General features: G+C 48.7%; 1 protein-coding gene across 6 annotated transcripts in view; it reads left to right on the top strand.

The window, feature by feature from the left end:
* Positions 1-22,750, top strand: part of LOC147108425 (lipoprotein lipase-like) — a 389,032-nt gene that overhangs the window by 22,129 nt on the left and 344,153 nt on the right. For all 6 annotated transcript variants that reach the window (XM_086005048.1, XM_086005046.1, XM_086005050.1 and 3 more), the window contains exons 6-7: positions 8,546-8,788; positions 19,679-19,799. In XM_086005048.1, the coding sequence (XP_085861174.1) occupies positions 8,546-8,788; positions 19,679-19,799 (364 nt within the window). The remainder of the gene's footprint in view (positions 1-8,545; positions 8,789-19,678; positions 19,800-22,750) is intronic.

Below are 22,750 nucleotides of genomic sequence, written 5' to 3'. Positions count from 1 at the left end.
TGAGGTCATCATCAGTTCAATTGTGAGTTCTTTTAATGCCGTGAATTGTGCTCATTCCAGCCATTTCACGTTGCTAATCTGAGTGGGCCTTTGGCGTAGCGGTAGCATCCCCGCCACTGGGCCACACGGCGTAGGGTTTCAAACCCCGCTCCAGACAGTCCCAGCAAGTGGAGTCGGAGCTCCAGCTCTAAATTCTGGGTAGACATCCAGTGGGATATTTGCGTCCATGGCTGTGGGTGGCACCCCCTCCTCGTATAGGTTGTGGGAGCCCGTAAAACCCTCCCGCCATAGGACTAACCACCCTAATGGCTGGTACAAAGATGGTTACGGTCACAGAAGGAGCATTAATCATGGCCAGAAATCCTTCCACCACTTCATACCGTTCCCCAAAGGGAACAGTGTGAAGACACGTACGATGACGACGTTGCTAATTAAATAAATGGAATGAAAAAAATGCTTTCAGGGCTTTTAAAAGTCCTGAAATCGCTTTAATTCTGTTTAAAACTACTTCAGATTCTTCAAAATAATTTAAACGTTTTTAATAGTTTATAAAAGTTACCAAAAGCTTCTTAAAAATACAGAAAACCTATTTAAAATGCTGCTCTACATGTAAAAATGCTTTGCAGCTTGTGAGAAGCATTGGGGGCGTGTCCTTTTAAACTGAGACCTCAACGGGCGTGTCTCACTTGCACAGCGCGCTCCAGGCTTCGCGCTGGCTGCACTCCTGGGCGGCGTGACGTCAGACGCTGCCCGGGATTCTTCAGTTTCAAAATGGAATTCCAGGCATCCCTGGAGGTGACCGGCAGGCGTGTCGGGTAAGTGCAGATAGGGGGCTTGCACGCGCGGCAAGCCCCCGACCCGAATTACTGCCCCAATGTGTATACTGAAGCAAGTGGTCCAGACAACTTAAGGGAGTGACTAACACCACAGAACCTATGTTGATACCTGTGGCAGAGCCGAATTTGTAACTCCGGCACGTAGCACAAAGTAAGCAGGATTTATTCAACATCTGCCTCTCGTCAGCGTCAGCTGTGGCTCAGTGGGCGGCACTCTCTAGGTGGGAGGGGCTAGGAGTGAACCAGGTGTCACTGGTTGCCTGATTGCAGCAGGGAGTTGGAGTGAGTTTGTAAAAAGTTGGTGGTGGGTTTTGGGGTTTTTGTTTTCAGGTTTTAGGGCCTTTTTGGCCCACAAAAACAGCCAGATGTCTGCTGAGGGGTCTGGGGTGCCGGGCCCCTCAGAGGACAGTGTTCCCAAGAGGAATTTAATTAGGGAAGAAACTGTGGTTGGAAGGGAAAGAAAAAGGCCCAAAGATTTGGGCCGGGACCCCAGGAGGTTTGGAAAAGAAAACACGGTGGTGGTTCAGTGCGAGGATAAGGAGATACGAGCTGTGGGGTGTGCCACAAAGGCCCCACCCGCTGTGAGCGTGAGGCAGAAGGAAGCTCGATGAGTGATGAGGAGATGGGAGAAGGAGCAGGAGCAGGAGATGTGAGTGGAACGGCCGGAGGAGTGGAGCAGTCGGAGGACACGGCTGGTAGATTGAAGGAGAAAAGAGCACAGGAAGAGGCAGAAAATTGCGGAGCAGAGAACAGGATGGAGATGGTGGAAAACACACCAAGTACAGTGGAAAAGAACAAAGACAGCAGCGGGCAGCAAGGGTCGAGTGCAGACTCGAGCCTTAATACGGTTCAGCTCTCCCTAAAGAATCTGGTGTCCACGGGGGGAGAGGAGGCAGGAGCGGGGTGCATGGTAAATGTAAGTACTCCAAAGAAAGACGGGGAGTCAGACATCTCAGTGAGCAGGAGGGGGCAAGACAAGGAGAGGGTGCAAGAGGCAGGAGCTTTAAAGGGGCAGCAGGACGGGATCGGCGAGACAAAGACGCCAGAAGGGAACAATATAGGTGCGCCATTGTCCCATAGAGAGAAGGATCAGGGAGCAAGGGTCAGAGGTGGATATGAGGTCGAAGGGAGCGGCACAGTCGGAGAAACCGCGATAGGAGGAAGACTATGGGAGATGATGTATCTGATGGGGAACAGGATTATGTATCTGACGGGGAGCAGGCACAGAGGGTTGCAGAAGAGCTTGAGAGTGAGGAATTAGAGGGGGACAGAGACATGGAAATCGGGGGTGGGGTGGTATCATGTGGAAAGGGAAAGGTTAGTGAGGGGCAGAAGGAGGGAGAAAGGGCAGCTCCTGGGCCCAAACTTAATGCAAAGAAGAGGCTGAAACAGCAGGGAAGGTTCAAACAGGAGGTGAAAAAGTCGGAGGCTGCAGGAAAAAGCAACAGCTGGCCGAAAAGTTGGGAAGCAGCATGTGAGGAGGGAAGGGCCAGAGATTAAATGATGGGGAGATTATCAGGCATACTTCCCTTCTTTGGAGCCATGATTACATTGGTCTAGATTAATGTGAATGGACTGAGGGTTGAGAAGAAATTGCAGCGGTTGTTACAGGGTTTTAAAGGTACGGACTTGTGTCTGCAAGAAACCTTTTGGGATGAGGATATCCTAGAAAGAGTTCAGAAGGTTTGGAAGGGCGAGGTGTTTGCAAGTTGTGCAAACAATAACCGTAGAGGGGTGGCTGTTTTGGTGAGTCCGTCCATGAAAGAGAATGTTGCCTTGGTGGACAAGGACACTGAGGGGAGATTTTTACGGCTAAGGGTAAAAATGGAGGGATTTAATTGCGATCTCTTTAATATCTATGCACCGAACGACCATTGCAAGCGTCGCGAGTTTTTTCTGGGGTTATTCACTGAAGTGGCAGAGGTGGAAAATCCTTGTATAGTGGGGGATTTTAATGTATTTTTATCTCGGCTGGACATTTCAGCCCAGATGACCTTTAAGGATGATAACTCCAGAGGGACGATTGTAAAAATGATGGCAAATTTAAATTTGAGAGACTTATGGAGGGACCGGAACCCCATAAAAAGGGAGTTCTCCAGGTCAGGTTGGGTGGGTGATGTTTTAAAACAGAGCCGAATAGATTTTGTGTTAATGCGGGAAGGGTTAAGTTCAGAGGTGATGGAGATTTATTATAAAAAAGTATTTCTTAGTAATCACTCGGCTTTGGTTCTTAGAATTAGGAACAGCAGAGTTAAGATCGGTTCAGGGGTGTGGATTTTAAACAATCAATACCTGAAAGAAATTGCTTATAAAGAAGGGATTATAAATATAATAAAGAATGCTCGGAAGGAACCTTTGTTCTTGAAAGAAAGAAGAGTTTGGTGGGACAATTTCAAATATGAGGTAAAAGTTTTTTTGGTACGTTATGGGAAAAAGAGGGCGGCAGCTAACCGGCGTCGAGAAGAGAATATAAACAAAAGGTTTACGGATGTCTGTAAAGCAGTTGACGGAGGGGATAAAGGAGCAGAGCCTAAGTTCCTGGTGCTAAAGGAAGAGTGGGAATTATTGCAAGCTGAAAAATGCAAGGGGGCCATTCTCTGTGCAAAGGCTAGAGATGCATTGGAGGGCGAAATATGCACTAGATATTTTCTAGAGCAAGAGAAGCTGCGACAGAGATTATCGTTAATTGAAGAGTTGAAGGTTGGGGAGAAGATCATTCATGAAAGTGGGGAGATTTTAGAGGCGGCTAGCAGCTTTTATCAAGAGTTATATACAAAAGAAGACATTTCCAATTTGGCGATGGAGAAGGTTACTGCTTTTATTGAAGAGGGTTTAAAGGAGGATGAGAGAAGCATGTGTGACAAAGAAGTAGGATTAGCGGAAATAAAAGTAGCAATAAGTGGAATGAAGGGGGGGAAAAGCCCAGGGTCCGATGGACTAAGTGCAGAATTTTACAAAGAATTTTTTGAGATTTTAAGTCCATTGTCCTTAGAAGTTTTTAAGGAAATTAAAATTGAGGGAAGCCTGGCTCCATTTATGAGAAGAGGTGTCATAAGCTTAGCTTATAAAAGTAAAGGGGATAGATGGGATCTGAAGAATTGGAGGCCCATCACATTATTAAATGTGGATTATAAGATCTTGGTGAGGGTTATGGCAAATCATTTGAAGGAAGTGTTACCGCAGATAGTTTTGCCCTCTCAGTCCTATGGAGTCATAGGCCGGGACATCGCAGACTCTGTGTTCTCAATCCGAGATGCGATAGAGCTCATAGAAGAGAGTGGGAGGGAGGCTTATATATTAAAGATAGATCAAGAGAAAGCCTTTGATAGGGTCTCTCATGAGTTTTTATTGAAGGTTTTGGAAGCATTTGGTTTCAAGGAAAATTTCATTCAGTGGATAAGGATTTTTGTTCAATCATATTTAGCTGTGTTAAATGTAATGGTTTTTTATCCAAGTATTTTCCGATACAGAGATCAGTGAGACAGGGTTGTCCCCTGTCCCCATTGTTGTACACATTGGTAGCAGAACCATTAGGTTACATGATGCGAAAGAAACAAGGTGTAGTTGGGATTGTGGTCCCTAGTTCTGGGCTGGTGTCGGTGATACACCAATATGCAGATAACACAATCTTAACATTGAGAAATGGGGAGTCAGTGAGGAAAGCTATGGATGTAGTGGAGGAATATTGTAGAGCTTCAGGAGCCAGAGTGAATTATAGTAAGTCCCAATGCCTGGTTGCAGGGAGGGGTAGGGGGGAAGGGATGGAGGAATGTCCCTTTAAGGTGGTGGAGGTTTTGGAAGTTCTGGGGGTGCATATGGGGTGCAAGAAAGACAGGGATGAAGTGGATCGATTAAATTGGGAACCAAAGGTTATGAAAATTAAAAAGATTTTGGGAAGATGGGAAAGAAGGTGGTTGAAAGTGCAAGGAAGAGCAACAGTGGTGCCTGCTCTCCTGCTATCTAAGCTATGGTACTTATTGACGGTGGAGGATATTCCTGAGTGGGCAGAAAAGTCCATCCGAGAGGCTTCTGTGAGGTTTTTATGGGAAGGGAAACCAGCCTTGGTGGCTTACAATACCATAATTGGACGGAGAAATCAGGGAGGACTCAATTTCCCAGATATTGATTTGAAGAAAAAATCCTTTAGAATCAAATGGGTGAAGAGATTTCTTCAGAAGTCAAATACAAGTTTTTGGAAGAGTTGTTTTGAGCATTTTTTGAAACGAAGTGGGATAGGAGGGCAGGGGATATTGTACGATAGCAAAATACTGCAGATGTTGGAAATCCGAAATAACAACAGAAAATGCTGGAAAAACTCAGCAGGTCAGGCAACATCCGTGGAGAGAAATTTGAGTTGACGTTTCGGGTCGAACCCTTCTTCAAAACTGGAAAGAAAAGAAAATAGATCGAAGGCAGGGCTGTGATCGGACAAAAGAATTAAAAGAAACAAAAGAAGTAAAAGAGACGATAAAAGGTATTCGAAGCTAGACGAGATGGCAATAGGCTGAGATTAGGTGTGAAGTGTACTGGCAGGGCAAGAGATAGCTGCCAGGTGTGAGCGAGAAACAAAAGGAAAGGAGGGCGGGGGGAAAGGAGTGGAAAAATTACGAGAAAAAATGTAATAGGGGCCGAGGTTATGATCTGAAATTGTTGAACTCGATATTGAGTCCGGAAGGCTGCAGAGTGCCTAATCGGAAGATGAGGTGCTGTTCCTTGAGTTTACGTTGAGCTTCCGTGGAACAATACAAGAGGCCAAGGAAGGTGAGATCCGAGTGGGAATGGAGCGGTGAATTAAAATGACAGGCAACCGGAAGCTCGGGGTCACCCTTACGGACTGAATGGAGGTGTTCCGCAAAGCGGTCACCCAATCTGCGTTTGGCCTCCCCAATGTAGAGGAGACCGCATCGTGAGCAGCGAATACAGTATACTAGATTGCGAGAAGTACAAGTAAATTGCTGTTTCACCTGGAAGGGGTGTTTGGGACCCTTGACAGTGGGAAGGGGGGGAGGTATAGGGGCAGGTGTTACATCTCCTCCGCTTGCACAGGAAGGTGCCAGGCGAAGGGGAAGGGCTGTTAGGGGTGATAGAGGAGTGGACTAGGGTGTCTCAGAGGGGGCAGTCCCTACTTTCAGCATTCCGTAGGGACCGCTCCCTCCGAGACACCCTAGTCCACTCCTCTATCACCCCTAACAGCCCTTCCCCTTCGCCTGGCACCTTCCCGTGCAAGCGGAGATGTAACACCTGCCCCTATGCCTCCCCCCCTTCCCACTGTCAAGGGCCCCAAACACCCCTTCCAGGTGAAACAGCAATTTACTTGTACTTCTCGCAATCTAGTATACTGTATTCGCTGCTCACGATGCGGTCTCCTCTACATTGGAGAGACCAAACGCAGATTGGGTGACCGCTTTGCGGAACACCTCCGTTCAGTCCGTAAGGGTGACCCCGAGCTTCCGGTCGCCTGTCATTTTAATTCACCGCTCCATTCCCACTCGGACATCACCGTCCTTGCCCTCTTGTATTGTTTCACGGAAGCTCAACGTAAACTCAAGGAACAGCAACTCAATTTCCGATTAGGCACTCTGCAGTCTTCCGGACTCAATATCGAGTTCAACAATTTCAGATCATAACCTCGGCCCCTATTACATTTTTTCTCGTAATTTTTCCGCTCCTTTCCCCCCGCCCTCCTTTCCTTTTGTTTCTCTCTCACACCTGGCAGCTATCTCTTGCCCTGCCAGTACACTTCACACCTAATCTCAGCCTATTACCATCTCGTCTAGCTTCGAATACCTTTTATTGTCTCTTTTACTTCTTTTGTTTCTTTTAATTCTTTTGTCCGATCGCAGCCCTGCCTTCGATCTATTTTCATTTCTTTCCAGTTTTGAAGAAGGGTTCGACCCAAAACGTCAACTCAAATTTCTCTCCATGGATGTTGCCTGACCTGCTGAGTTTTTCCAGCATTTTCTGTAGTTATGCAGGGGATATTGTATATGGAATACAATAATATGCTTTTGAAATCGATTAAACTTCTCCCTAGGTTTTATAAGAGGGTTGTAGAGACTTGGGCCCAATTTTTAAAAAGTGAGCAGTTTATGCCCAAGGGGGCTGAGGAATTTTTAGAACAGCCCTTATTTTTGAACAGGTGGGTCAATATCGAAGGAGAGGTTTTATTTAATCAAGCTTTTATAAAAGCTGGGATTATATCTGTGAAAGATGTATTATACGAGGTAATTCCAGGTTGGTTGCCGGAAGCGATAGTGAGGGACATGGTGTGGGAGGAGGATCAGGAGGTAGAGGAAAAAGCAATAGGAATCACATATGAGAAGATTGTGAGGGCAATACCACAGGATTGGATGGAAGAAATAAATGCGAAATCTCCAAAGGAAGTAAAATGCGTCCTGCTTTTCCAAGCTTTGTACTGGAGAAAGTGGGAGAGTTGGTCCAATTTGACAACTGTAATACTCGAGATTTCTATGAGGTATTTAGAGAATGGAGATTCAAGACACCTGCTGGTCAGGAGTTTTGGCAGAGTATATACCCACAGCTGGACTTCAATAGGATTTGGAAGGGAGTGTGGGCGAATTTTAAATGTCCAGAATGGATTGAACTGGATTTCAAATTGGCTCACAACTGGATTTTTACCATGACGGTCTTGTGCAAGATTGGACGAGTGGAGGCGGCAACTTGCCCAGTGTGTGGGACACGGGATGAGACTCTGTCCCATTTACTGGTGTTATGTCCGCAGTTAAATGACTTTAAGTACTATGTTCGACAGTTGTGTGAAGCTTTTTTGCTGGGTGGGGACCGAAGAGCAAGAATGGGAATCCTGTGGAACTCAATTTTGAGATGGGGATTGCAGTAGAGTCTGCCTGAGTCTAGCGGAGCGGCAATTAATTTAATGTTCAGTTTGGCTAGATTCGAGATTGTGCAAAGAAGGAATGCTCTGTTTTTTAAGGGGAGAAGAATCAATCTAAAAGAGTATTTTAAATATAAGCTAAAAGATCATTATAAGGCTCTGTGGATGTTTTATTCAGAAAGGATTTTAAGGATAGTATTTTACAACCAATTTTTAAAGTACAATTGATTAATATATGTTACAGGAGACAAATTAAACTTCAGGTTTTGATGTTAAAATGTGGTGGCGGAATGGCTGTGCAGAGCGGTGGAATTGATTTGTATCATACAATGAAATGATCACGATGTTGTAAATGTTCTTAAGGTTCAATAAAGTATATATTTTTTTAAATGGGCAGCACACTTGCCTCTGAGTCAGAAGGTTGGGGGTTCAAGTCCCAATCCCGGGACATTGAGCACATAAAGCTAGGCTGATACTCCAGTGCAGTGCTGAGGGAGGGCTGCACTGCCGGAGAGGCTGTCTTTTGGGTGAGACGTTAAGCCGAGGCCCCGCCTGCTCTCTCAGGTGGATGTAAAAGATCTCATTGCATTATTTAGAAGAAGAGCAGGGGAATTATCCCCAATGTCCTGGAACCAATATTTATCCCTCAATCAACATCACTAAAACAGATTATCTAGTCATTTTCATATTGCTGTTTGTGGGACCTTGCTGTGCCCAAATTGGCTGCTGTGTTTCCCACATTACAACAGTGACTCCACTCCAAAAGTACTTCATTGGCTGTAAAGCGCTTTGAGACATCCGGCAGCCATGAAAGGCACTATATAAATGCAAGTCTTTCTTTCTTTTCTTCCCACAGCATTTTCTGAAGCTGTGAAGTGTGAGCACGAACGCTCGATCCATTTATTCATCGATTCCCTATTGTACAAGGATCAACCGTGCATGGCGTATCGTTGTAGCAACCACAGATCTTTCGAGAAAGGGATGTGTCTGAACTGCCGCAAGAATCGCTGCAATAAGCTGGGCTACAACGCCAATCGGGTCCGAAGCAAGAGAAGCACCAAGATGTACCTGAAGACAAGGGCCGACATGCCCTTCCGAGGTAGGCCAGGGCTGCTATCTTACCTGGGTAAGCCGGGGCCCAAGATGCCTTTCCTGGGTAGGCCGGGGGCCGAGATGCCTTTCCTGGGTAGGATGGGAGCCTATATGCCTTTCCTGGTGTAGGGGGGCATCCTTTCTGGGGTTTACGGTAATTTACCTGCCTTTACCTGGTTTACGGTAATTCACCTGGTCAGGCAACCTTTTGCTACTACACTCTGACCAATCCCAAACAGCGGTTTCGAATCGCTAAACCCACCCTTCCAGTTCTGACTGGAGGACTTATAATTAATGATATATTAAAATGGACAACTGGTCTGGATGTGAGAAAATCAACTTTTATTACACTAAAGAAAACTACACCACACAATTTTAGTAATCACTGTACAATTGCTTAAATGGGGGAAGACAGACGGCAAAACGAGGGATAAATGGCTACAATGTTAATTAAACAATCTTAGCAATTTCCCTTAAAATACCACCCCCCTTTAACTCCTTACTAGATTGCCTTGCTGAGGAGTCAGAAACCTGCTCACCTGTGGTCCAAGGAAATAAGAGAGAGATAGCTTCTCGGGAGCTATCTTTATATCCTGCGAGCTCCTGCTGTTTGGCGCTGAAAGGGTCTGTGTGCAAAATTCACGCCGAAAAGTTCGAATACACAAGAGAGAGGCTGTGATTGGCTGATTCAAATAAAGCTTGGAGTGGTTTGAATGTGTCTACATTCTGGGGCCGAAGTGTTCCCGCCTACATCCGGAGTTTCTGGGCTAACCAAAGGGGACACACCTGAATAATGGGTGATTCAAAACCCATTCATTCCAAACTGTTCTCTTTCAAAAGTCCTTTTCCAGAGTTTTGATGTGTCTCATTGTGTGTAAGAGGTTCTGAATGGAGTTGAATTGCTAGGCAAACAGAAGCCTATTGTCCTGCGGTCAGCATAACTGCAACCAAAGTGGATAATCCCTTATGTCAATAAACAAACATCGATTGCTTCTGTAGAGAAAGGAAACCCCCTTTGATCGGTAGGTCTTTCTCACAGACATACTACAAGCTGCTAGCTGCTTTTCTAAGCCCCATTGTCTCGGCCATGCTTTTCTGACGGCCATTTTTAAACCCCTTTGTAATTTACCAAACTCCAGGGAACAATTTTATTAATAACATGTACTTAAAGTGTGCAAATTTTTCCACGAAGTTCCTCGATTCCGGTGTTGTCCACGTGCTGCAACGCAGCCTTTTGCGGTTCTGGGCACGTTTTATAACATTGTCCAACCCAGAGGCAATTTAAAGTCACGCACAGTCTCTGTCCATGATGTAGATTAATACCTCCAGTATCTTCGGGGCTGAGAGGATTTTTTGTGAACCCTTACATTTCTCCCTTTGGATACTTCCAACTTGCTTGTAGTATCCACTCAAAGAAGTGAGCAAATTTTCTGACCCCCGACAAACAACCATCCCCTGTATTTACATAATAGCTACCTACCATTGATCCCCCAACCTGTCTATTCCCCTCAAATTTGAGAAAAAACCGTGGTACGGTAGGCACCTACAGATACATCAATTTACACTGTAGGGGTCTCATACCCCTGTATCACTCGTTATATTATAACATATTACAACATTTTGCAATCTTGGTTATACAATGTAATCACAATGATCCCAAGCATGGAGAGGGTCCTACGCCTCTGCTCAGCTTGTAGTTGTCACAAAATGATCCCAAGCATGGAGAGGGTCCTATGCCTCTGCTCAGCTTGGAGCTGTAACAAAATACAAAAAAGAAATCTTGTTTAACAACATGCTTAAATAAACCCTGACCATCACGTGCCAATGATGGGTCGCGAAATTCGAGTGGGTATTGCTCCTCCCACCCGGGCAGTAAATGTTCCTTCCACCCCCCCTTGAATGGTCTTAAACCTTTTAAAAACAGAAGAATGGATTTTACAGAACAGTCTGCTCCACCAGCCCCGAGCTGTTCCCTTGTCCCTTTGTGGAGGTGGCGTACCCCTCATGTTTAATTTACCTTGGCACAGACCGAGACCGGGGAGTATGGGATCACGACTCCCAGTCCCTCCCCCTCCCGTCTTCCCTCGACTGGCTGGAGAGAATGATGGGTGCCTGTGTGGCGGCTCTCCCTGGCCCCACACTCAAAATTGGATCCCAGATCCGGCCACCCACTCATCCTCCCCAGCCACACTTACACTCTAACTTTTCCCGTGGGCCCCGGGTGAGTTTCTCCCTTCCCTGAACGCACACACGTGACTCTTGGGTCTCCCCCTCCCCTTTACAATCTTTCCCAGGCCATCACCACCCACTCCCGGGGAACGTGTCCCTATCTGACAAGGCGCCCGCGCTTCCCCACCATGACTCAACAGCGAGGTCTCCCGCAAGTGAACTTCGGTCAGGATAGTGCTGGGTTGGGGGCCGTGCCCCACCCAGCTGTGTCATCTCTTCCGTGTAGGAGGAGATGACAAGTTTCTCCGGACCCTGTCCGGTTTCCCCTGAAGGTCGCTGCAGGGTCTCCTCTTGGATTTGTCCAGTGGCGAGGTGATCCCCAACATTCTGTATCCATATCTTCATTCGATGTCCAGCTCGGGCTAGGCGAACAGGGCTGCTCCTTGGTCCACTCTCCTGTAAAAACTTAAAAGGACATGCAGACAGGTCTCTCACTGACCTGCTGCCTTAGGTGGAGACATGGTCGGGTCCCTCGAACTTGGACCAAAATAAAAGCATTTGGCATACTTGTAAACTTAAACTTTAAATTTAAACTCAAAACTACAAAATGTTAATTCTAAACTTAAAATTCACCTTAAAAGCACGCTATAATCAAAATTATAATCAAACCAAAGCTATAATACAAATGCCGCCCGTCTCCGGACGGCCAGGCTAATCTCTGACACTGTCGCAGATTACTGCTGCCTGCAGCGAAGCTGGACTGCCTTCTGCTTCTGGTCCCTTGCAGCTTATGGCTGCTGATTCGGGACACCTGTGTTCGGTTTCCTCCCGGGCTTGGGAGATTGCTCTCTGTGGCAGGTACTCTGGTGACCATCTTTTCTTGGGCTTGCGGACCCGCTGAGACCTTCTGAGGGGCATCTCTGAGGGGGAAACTTTGGCTGGCGGACCCTGAGCCTGGGTCACAGCCCTAGCTGGCTGGGAACCTTCTCCCCCTGGTGCAAACAGCCCGGACTGTATAATATACCTGGCAGCCTGCCGGTACTCCGGGTTTGTCTCCCTTTCCCTACCCACTCCTGTGCTGGGGGCAGGTATTGCCTCAACACCCGCTGCTGATGGCTGAAAAACGTCCTCTCCAGGTCCAAAACCTGGTACCAACTCCCCTGCAAGAGGAATTGCTATCCCTGCCACCCCAGGGTCCCACATCATGGGGGGGGGACCACTCTAGAAGTGGGCTGGGAAGCTTGTTCCTTTAAACAGGTGGCTGCGCCTGCGTGAATCTCCTCCCTGGAATCCCGTGGCAGAGGCTGTGAAGCCTCTGTATCCAAACAGGCGGCTGCGCCTGCATGAAAAAACTGAGAAAGAGCCGCTGTGGTCCCGCAGGCAACTGCGCCTGCGTGAATCTCCTCCCCGGAGTCCCGCAGCAGAGGCTGTGAAGCCTCTGTCTTCAAACTGGCGATGGCACCTGCGCGGGAAAACCGAAGAGGAGCCGCTGGGGTCCCGCAGGCAACTGCGCCTGCGCGAATCTTAAATTTTTTTAAATTTTTATTATTCATTGATGGGATGTGGGCGTCGCTGGCTGGCTAGGCCTGCATTTAGTGCCCATCCCTAATTGCCCTTGAGAAGATTGTGGTGAGCTGCCTTCTTGAACCGCTGCAGTCCATATGGTGTAGGTACACCCACAATGCTGTTAGGAAGGGAGTTCCAGGATTTTGGCCCAGCGACAGTGAAGGAACAGCGATACAGGTCCAAGTCAGGATGGTGTGTGGCTTGGAGGGGAATTTGTAGGTGGTGATGTTCCCATGCATCTGCTGCCCTTGTCCTTCTAAGTGGTAGAGGTCGCGGGTTTGGAAGGTGCTGTTGAAGGAGCTTTGGCGAGTTGCTGCAGTGCATCTTGTAGATGGTACACACTGCAGCCACAGTGCACCAGTGGTGGAGGGAGTGAATGTTGAAGGTGGTGGATGGAGTGCCAATCAAGCGGGCTGCTTAATCCTGAACGGTGTCGAGCTTCTTGAGTGTTGTTGGAGCTGCACTCATCCAGGCAAGTGGAGAGTATTCCATCACACTCCTGACTTGTGCCTTGTAGATGGTGGAAAGGCTTTGGGGAGTCAGGAGGTGAGACACTCGCCGCAGAATTCCCAGCCTCTGGCCTGCTCTTGTAGCCACTGTATTTATACGGCTGGTCCAGTTCAGTTTCTCCTCCCTGGAGTCCCGCAGCAGAGGCTGTGAAGCCTCTGTCTTCAAACAGGCGACTACGCCTGTGCTGGAAAACCGAAGAGGAGCCGCTGGGGTCCTGCAGGCAACTGCGCCTGCGCATTTGATTTGGCTGAAAAGGGTAGGAAGAACCGCTGGGTCTTCCAAGCAGGCTACTGTGCCTGCGCATATAGATTGGGAAGCGGGGACCTTTAAATGGCCGACTGCGCCTGCGTGCTCGGCCTCACAGAGAAAAGGAGTCGCTGGGGGTTCTGAGTCCACGACTGCGCCTGTGCGAACCCGGTGTTGGGAAACCTCTCCCCTCAGGTGCGCGACTGCGCCTGCGTGGGAAAACTGAAAAGGAGCCGCTTGGGTCATGGGCTGGGGAACCGTGCCTGCGTGAGCAGTCTCTGTGAATGGATTTGCAGCAGCCTGCAGGTTTCTAATCTCAGGTTGCTGTTCCTCTGTTTCTGAGCCACATAACTTGTTCAAATTTAAACTTTGGCCAAAACTTAGGTTCCACTGGGGCAGGGAAGTGTCCCAATTTGTGGGCTGGACAACTTTCCCCTGGAAACAAGCCACAGCGCCCGTCTTTACAGGCTGTGAACTTGAAATTGTGTTGTCAGATTTATACAATTTTCCTGATTTTCCCTGTGTCCCATCCCTGCCTGTAATCGCTGCCACTGGCCCGGACTCATATGGGTCCCAGAAAGTGCCTGCTCATGCACCCTCCTTGGCCAGCCTACCGGCCAGTCATTGTGGGGAGGTAGAGGTGGGCGAAGGGGCTGCAGCACCACTGATGGCTGCTACCTTTCCCTGATTGGCCCTGAGGAAAGATTTTATCGACTCCAAGACGGACTCGACTGTCCTGGGAGGAGTTTCTGTCTCTGCCTTCTGAGTTGGGGCTGCGGGGGTCCTGGCTTTATCGTCTCTCCCAGGCTTTTTACAATCCCTGCGCCAGTGGCCATCCTCCCTGCACTTGTAACAAGTGACCTTGTTCTGGGAGGGATGGCTCCCCTCCTGGCGCCACTCTTTCTTATATTGAGCCCCAGGTTTAACCTCGTGGACTTTACCCTTTTGCTGGGGGGTCTCACTATTCCTCCTGTTCCTATATGCTACCATGAGCTGCCGGGTTACAGTCTCTTCGGTTACTAGGGGGTTTCGGTGGTCAAACCAAGTATCAGCTTTTACTTTTATCTGGGGTAGGCAATTGGACACCAGGCAATGAAGCCATTGGGTCTGCTGCCGCTAGTTCAGTTGTGCCCTATTTTGTCCCCCTGTACATGCGCTGTTGTAGACTGGCCACAGCCTGTCTGCAAATGCCTATGGGGTCTCCCCTTCCTTCTGCAGGGTTTTCCCTACATGATCAAATGGATTGCCGTCTTTCGCACCCATGGCTTCCAGTATTTCCTCCTTCAGGTCCTCAAAACCCTTCTGCTCTCTCTTAGCCTCATCTGAAAGGGTCTGATAGAGCTTGCTATCCACAGAGAAAAGCAACATTTTGGCTTTCTCTTCATCATCACAGCCGTTAACACCGGCTGCCTGTTCTACTTGTTGGAAGTGCATTGAGGGGTCTCCCTTTTCAGAGAGCATGGGAATATGTTTCACCAGGCCTCTGAGCTGTTGGTTATCATAGGGTACCAGATAGGTATGCTGAACAGCCCCATGGTTATTATCGCTCATGGGCGGACCGTACCTCCGTTGTCGGAGGGGGTACACTGGTCCTGGTCCCCGCCTGCCTAGCGGGACCTGCTGGCATTCTCCTACCACCCCATTGTCCACCCCTTCTTGCTGCCAGAGCTCCTCAAAACCCAGAGCTGTGGGCTGCTGTCTTGGGATCTCTAATTCCCTAGCCAGCCTTTCCCTGGGTGCTGCCTGTGGGGCGGCTTGATTTGGGCTGCTGGTAAAATCCGGCTGACCTGCCTTCGGGCCGATCAGGCAAATCATCCCCCTTGCTCCTTTTAAAGCCATGTTAAGGCTTTCTGTCTCTGCCCTACAGGAGCCATGATCTGCTTCACTAAACCTTTGGCCGCAGGCCAGCTTATAAGCTGCTGTAACTTCTGAGATGAGGCGGACATTCTCTTCCCGCAGTCTCATCTCGCTATCTCTGGCCTCAGTGGCTTCCTGCACAAGGCGCTCTATCTCTGCCTGGCATTTTTCCAACTCTGACTCCCGATTCTTGGCCTCTGTCACCTGCTCCTGCTTCCTCATCTCACCCTTCTTAACCCAGCCACCTATGCTATAATAGGTCAGTTTACATGCTGCCGCTAACATCTGCAGGGCTACCCACAGACGGAAAACAAGAAAAGCAATAGCTGATGCTTTCTCCTAGATCCAGACCACTCATCATATCAAGAACTGCCTCCAGTCCTGCCGCGGTCGTCAATTTGTAGGGGGGCATCCTTTCTGGGGTTTACGGTAATTCACCTGGTCAGGCAGCCTTTTGCTACTACACTCTGACCAATCCCAAACAGCGGTTTCAAATCGCTAAACCGACCCTTCCAGTTCTGACTGGAGGACTTATAATTAATGATATATTAAAACGGACAACTGGACTGGATGTGAGAAAATCAACTTTTATTACACTAAAGAAAACTACACCACACGATTTTAGTAATCACTGTACAATTGCTTAAATGGGGGAAGACAGATGGCAAAATGAGGGATAAATGGCTACAATGTTAATTAAACAATCTTAGCAATTTCCCTTAAAATACCCCCCCCTTTAACTCCTTACTAGATTGCCTTGCTGAGGAGTCAGAAACCTGCTCACCTGTGGTCCAAGGAAGTAAGAGAGAGATAGCTTCTCGGGAGCTATCTTTATATCCTGCGAGCTCCTGCTGTTTGGCGCTGAAAGGGTCTGTGTGCAAAATTTGCGCTGAAAAGTTCGAATACACAAGAGAAAGGCTGTGATTGGCTGATTCAAATAAAGCTTGGAGTGGTTTGAATGTGTCTACTTTCTGGGGCCGAAGTGTTCCCGCCTACATCCGGAGTTTCTGGGCTAACCAAAGGGGACACACCTGAATAATGGGTGATTCAAAACCCATTCATTCCAAACTGTTCTCTTTCAAAAGTTCTTTTCCGGAGCTTTGATGTGTCTCATTGTGTGTAAGGGGTTCTGAATGGAGTTGAATTGCTAGGCAAACAGAAGCCTATTGTCCTGCGGTCAGCATAACTGCAACCTAAGTGGATAATCCCTTATGTCAATAAACAAACATCATTGCTTCTGTAGAGAAGGGAAACCCCCTTTGATCGGCAGGTCTTTCTCACAGACATACTACAAGCTGCTAGCTGCTTTTCCAAGCCCCATTGTCTCGGCCATGCTGTTCTGACGGCCATTTTTAAACCCCTTTGTAATTTACCAAACTCCAGGGAACAATTTTATTAATAACATGTACTTAAAGTGTGCAAATTTTTCCGCAAAGTTCCTCGATTCCGGTGTTGTCCACGTGCTGCAATGCAGCCTTTTGCGGTTCTGGGCACATTTTAAAACATTGTCCAACCCAGAGGAAATTTAAAGTCATGCACAGTCTCCATCCACGATGTAGATTAATACCTCCAGCATCTTCGGGGCTTAGGGGATTTTTTGTGAACCCCTACATTGGGTAGGCCGGTGGCCGAGATGCCTTTCCTGGGTAGGCCGGGGGTCAAGATGCCTTTCCTGAGTAGGCTGGGGGCCAAGATGCCTTTCCTGGGTAGGCCGGGGGTCAAGATGCCTTTCCTGGGTAGGCCGGGTGCCCAGATGCCTTTCCCGGGTAGGCTGGGGGCCGAGATGCCTTTCCTGGATAGGCCAGGTGCTGAGATGCTTTTCCTGGGTAGGCCGGGGGCCGAGATGCCTTTCTCTGGTAGGCTGAGGGCAGAGATGCCTTTCCTGGGTAGGCCGGGGGCCGAGATGCCTTTCCCAGGTAGGCCGGGGGCTGAGATGCCTTTCCCGGGTAGGCCGGGGGCCGAGATGCCTTTCCCGGGTTGGCCGGGGGCCGAGATGCCATTCCCGGGTAGGCCGGGGGCCGAGTTGCCTTTCCTGGGTAGGCCGGGGGCCAACTTGCCTTTCCTGGGTAGGCCGGGGACCGAGATGCCTTTCCCGGGCAGGCCGGTGGCCGAGATGCCTTTCCCGGGTAGGCCAGGGGCCGAGATGCCTTTCCTGGGTAGGCCGGGGGCCGAGATTCCTTTCCCGGGTAGGTCGGGGGCGGAGATGCCTTTCCTGGATAGGTCGGATGGACATTCCTTTCTGAATTTTAACTGGGAGCAGGACCTTGGTGGGGAGAGCACTAAATATCCTCGTTTGGCCCGGGTGTTCTTGTCCCCTGGGTCAGCTGCCCGACCGAAATGTGTTGACAGTAGCCGCAGGCCATTGAGCGGGAGAGGAAGCTCGGGCAGCAGAAGGTTAGTCGCAGGGAATGGGTATTGAGAAGATCTCGCGGGAGGGAAGGGGGTGGGCCTGGGGCCTGGGGCCTGGGAGGCCTAAACTGTCCTTGTGAGGCCCGGAGCAGAACTCCTACACCTCCTGGCCCACAAGGAAAGTAAACAAAACTGACCTGTTTGGCCCTCTTCTGGTCACGGCTCCTCTTCCCATGGCTTCCCCGCTCAGGGCAGAGTTAAAATCGGGATCGGCACGGAGCAGGCGGGAAATAGGCCGGAGAAGGCACCCGCACACCTGGGTTGTGACAGGCGGGTGGGGTTAAAATCGGTTCCAGTCACTTGCAGTGTGAGTTTAACGGCTGTGCCAATTTAACAGGCATTGTTCTCCTCAGAGCAGAGAGGGTTCAGGGGGAAAGGGAGATTTAATAGAGGTGTTCAAAATCATGAGTTGTTTAGATTGAGAGAAACTGTTTCCAGTGGCAGGAGGGTCGATAACCAGAGGACACAGATTTAAGGCAATTGACAAAAGAACTGGGGAGGGGGGGGTTTAGGGTTAGGGTTAGGGTATAATCACAGAATCACCGAATAGTACAGCACAAAAGAGGCCATTCGGCCCATCGAGTCTGCGCTGGCTAGATCAAAGAGCAATCCAGTTAGTCCCACTCCCCCGCTCTTTCCCCATATCCCTGCAATTTTTTCTCCTTCAAGTATTTATCTAATTCCCTTTTGAAGGCTACTATTGAATCTGTATCCACCACCCTATCAGGCAGTGCATTCCAAATTGCAATCACTCATTGGGTAAAAAAGCTTTTCCTCTTGTTGCCTCTGGTTCTTTGGCCAATCACCTTCAATCTGTGCCCTCTGGTTATTGAATCTTCAGCCATTGTAACTTTCAAAAGAGAATTGGATGTATACTTGAAAAGGAGAAATGTGCAGGGCTATGGGGAATGAGCAGGGGAGTGGGATTAATTGGATAGCTCTAACAAAGAGCCGGCACTGGCACAATGGGCCGAATGGCCTCCTTCTGAGCTGTATCATTCTTTGATTCTTTAGCTGGGATCAGGGGTGCAAAGTTTGTTGGATAGAAGGCCTACAGCGAGCTATTTTATTAGATTGAGTTTTAATCATCAAAGCAAAAACACGGGATTCTGAATAAATCCTTTATTGAGTTGTGTCTGTGTTCCTACCTCAATCATTAAAACCTCCCACTGAGTCTGTGCAAATATGATGCAAATCCCACATCAGTTAAATATCTGAGGACATGAATTTCTCTGGGAAGTAGCTGACAGTGTGATACGGATGTAGCTGTGCCGATTTGCAGGGTTGCATTCCACTGGCCTGTCCCGTGCCAGCTCTTCCTGCGGTGTTTTAACCCTTTCTCTGACACTTGCAGCTAATGCTTCATGGAAGGTTCTAGCAAACTAATTACATGGTAAATCCCCGCAGGGTGACAGCTGACGGGTGTGGGTTTGGGCTGTAGTGATGTGGGTGAGTCACGCTCTGGGGAACGTGCTGGAGTGGGTGTCATTGTATTGATTACACAACCACAAATTGCACTGCGGTGCGTAAACCGGTTTCACTTTGGCACAGACTGGATGGATGCAGGTTTGAGCTCTCGCACTGCTCTGCCGGGTGCCGATACTCTAGTGTTGGATGGGGAGGCAGTTAATGGAGATCGGGCATCATCTCATGTGTGGGCTGTCTCCATTGGTTACTCCCACCTGTCACCTGGCAGTTGACTGAGGACATCATGGGCTGCGGAGCCAGCATTTAGTTCAGTGCTAGCATCCCGCCTCCAAGTCAGAAGGTGGGTGTGGGTGAATGCCCATCGAATGGGTTGTGGGAGCTCATTAAACCCTCCCGCTGTACAGGGCTAACCACCCCCCCCACCCCACTATCGACCGGTATAGAGATGGTCACAGCCAGGGAAGGAGCCCGACAGCGTGCGAATCGGCCTGTGAATCCTTCCATTACATCACGCTGTTCTCCAAGGGGAAGATATGACAACGACATTGGCTGTGGACCTACCGGAGAGAGGAAAAAGTAAGCTAAGAGAAGGTGCATGCCCTCACAGGGGAGGCCCTAAACATGACAGTACCACTGTCTGGTGCATTGAGTGGAAGCTGGAAGCTGATTTGCCATTGCTGGCCACTAACCAGACTCTTTTTTCCCTTCCCAGTTTATCACTACCAGCTGAAGATTCACTTCTCCAGCAAAATCACCCAGTTCGACATCGACCCCACGCTCTCCGTGTCTCTTCATGGGACTAAGGATGACGTTGAGAATCTTCATATTGAAATGTGAGTATAACTCCACCCAACGACAAGCAGTGTTTGAAACTAACTCCGCTTTACACCAGCAGGTTTGAGCTCGGCCTTGATTTGTCTACAGACAGTGTCACCCAGCTGAACCCAGTCTATCCCCGAGGAGATGAACGAGAGGTAACTTAGCAAGACCTCACGGGACCTGATGGCAGGTTGCAGAATCAGGCCGCTGGTGGCTCGTGTTCCAATGTAGTGAGACTCCATAGCAGGAGTTACTTGGATCAAAGGCGGGTAAATGGAGTTGAGGTGCCATGATGTAATGGTGGAACAGGCTCCAGGGGCTGGACAGCCTAGTCCTGTTCTTAGGTTTCTCTTTCCTTAGGATGAATGTTGTGCTTGTCAACTTGAGGGAGGTCAGCGCTGGAAATGGAAACCTTTTGATTTTCTTTTGCCCCGTATCAAGAATCTCCAGGTCACCATTAGTCTGAAGCAGAGAAGAGTTGCCTCTGATCGGCCCCAACAGTGTGCCTGGATTCCAGCCCCTTCCTGCAGCAACGTGATTTCCATTTCCCACACACTATGGTTTCCCTGAGATTGCCAGTTTTAATAAGAAGTGAGCTGAGGCTGTTTGAAGTCGAAACCTTAGAACTAGCAGAGAGAGGAGAGCTTTAGATTTTTCTTCCTGAGGTCTGGCTGTGTAAGTGCCGGCCCAGTGGTTAAAACGGCAGTGTGGTAACCCACTGGGACAACCTTCAGCCTGCCAAATTCAACCCCAGCTCCAAATCTAAAATTACAATTCCATTTTATATCCATTCTCAGCATGTGGGCATCGGCTATACGGCACAGAAACAGGCCATTCGGCCCAACCAGTCCATGCCGGTCTTTATGCTCCACTCGAGCCTCCTCCCGTCTTTCCTCATCTAAATCTATCAGCATAACCCTCTATTCCCTTCCCCCTCACGTGCTTGTCCAGCCTCCCCTTAAATGCATCTATACTATTTGCTTCAACCACTCCCTGTGGGAGCGAGTTTCACATTCTCACCACTCTCTGGGTAAAGAAGTTTCTTGTGATTTCCATATTTGATTTCTTGGTGACTATCTTATATTGATGGCCTCTAGTTATGCTCTTCCCCACAAGTGGAAACATTCTCTCTGTATCCACTCTATCAAAATCTTTCATAATTTTAAAGACCTCTATTAGGTCAACCCTCAGCCTTCTTTTTTCAAAAGGGACCCAGCCTGTTCATCCTTTCCTGATATGTATAACCTTGCAGTTCTGGTGTCATCCTTGTAAATCTTCTCTGCACCCTCTCCAGTGCCTCTATATCCTTTTTATAACATGGCGACCAGAATTGTACGCAGTACTGTAACTGTGGTCTAACCAAGGTTTGATACAGGTTTAGTATAACTTCTCTACTTTTCAATTCAATCCCTCTAGAAATAAACCCTAGTGCTTGGTTTGCTTTTTTTATGGCCTTGTTAACCTGTGTCGATACTTTTAGTGATTTGTGTATTTGTACTCCGAGATCCCTTTGCTCCTCTACCCCATTTAGATTCTTATTTTCCAAGTAATACAAGGGCATCATTGGCAAGGCTGGTATTTATTGCCCTTTCTGTAATGTATATACCTTTAAGGGGGGAACTATCTTTTACAGCTCATGTATACTGCAGTACTGGCAGTGACCACACCTGTATATAGCACTGAGTAGTAATCTGTACAGATCAGTTCCCGTGTGAGCCACCTTGAGTAAACACCTGTAGTACCGTTCTCCTGCAGTCTGTGCCTTATTATACACGGACACAACATTGGCGACAAGGCAAGTTCGAACCTACCTGCAACTCTGCATCACCTCCCGGGGATTCATCCTGGAGATCAGTGGATTGGAGGTCAAGGCCAGAGACTTGGGCGTCGACCACGGGCAACCGCCCAGTCATCCAGCAGAGACTCAAGAATTGCGGGGGAGGCTGTCGAGAGCCAGGCTTGGCTTTCCAGTCGAGGTGGTCCAGCGAAACGGGCTGGCAACAGGTAGTGCGCAGACCCTTCCTGGACAGCGGCGGGCTAGAGCCCGACCGAGCGGCACAGCAAAGGGCCGAGCAGCGTCGACAGGGGAGAGAGAGAGAGGGCAGAGCGCACAGGGCGCAGCCGGTGTTTAGAGGCCGAGCAGCGTCGAAGAGAGGGAGAGAGAGATGCGCAGAAACCCGCGAGGCACCGCCATTGCCACGAGGACCGCCGAGAGTGGCATTGGCAGCAGCGCAGGAGAAGCGCGCGAAACCTACAGGGCGCCGCCATTGCCACGAGAACCGCCGGGAGCGGCGTTGGCAGCAGCGGGGGAGGAAGGAAAGTGCGGGAGATGCCATTTTATGCCATTGGGAGACGCCATTTTAAACCACACCCAAAATGCCGAAGAGTGGCAGTATCACCGCATTTGACAATGAAGTCGAAGATTGGACTACATATGTCGAATGAATAGAGGTGTACTGCAAGGCAAATGAGGTGTCAGATGACAAGAAAGCGTCGGTATTGTTAAATTTATTGGGTGCAAAGACGTATGGTATATTACGAAATCTAGTAACCCCAATGAAGCCAATGGAAAAGAGTTTTGAAGACATAGTAACGATACTACAGGGACATTTAAACCCCACACCGCTGCTGATAGCAGAAAGATTCAAGTTTCACAAACGGAACCAGCATAAGGATGAAAGCAATGCTGATTATTTAACAGAACTGCGCAAACTATCGAAACACTGCCAGTTTGGAGCGGGACTGGCAGATACCTTAAGGGACAAGTTTGTGTGTGGGCTTCAAAGTGAAGGAACCCAGAAACGGCTTTTATCTGAAAAGGACCTTACACTGGAAAAGGCTTTCAGCATTGCGGTATCATATGAAGCAGCAGCACGGGGCGCTGCAGAGATACAACAGAGACCGCAAGAATATGGCACAAACGAAATGCCATATGGGACAGAGAAGTGCTATCGCTGCGGCAGAA

This window comes from Somniosus microcephalus, chromosome 13 (assembly GCF_052327205.1).
Source record: "Somniosus microcephalus isolate GS21.2 chromosome 13, FLI_Smic_1.0, whole genome shotgun sequence".
Taxonomy (NCBI): Eukaryota; Metazoa; Chordata; class Chondrichthyes; order Squaliformes; family Somniosidae; genus Somniosus; species Somniosus microcephalus.
This window is presented reverse-complemented; position numbering and strand designations above follow the sequence as displayed.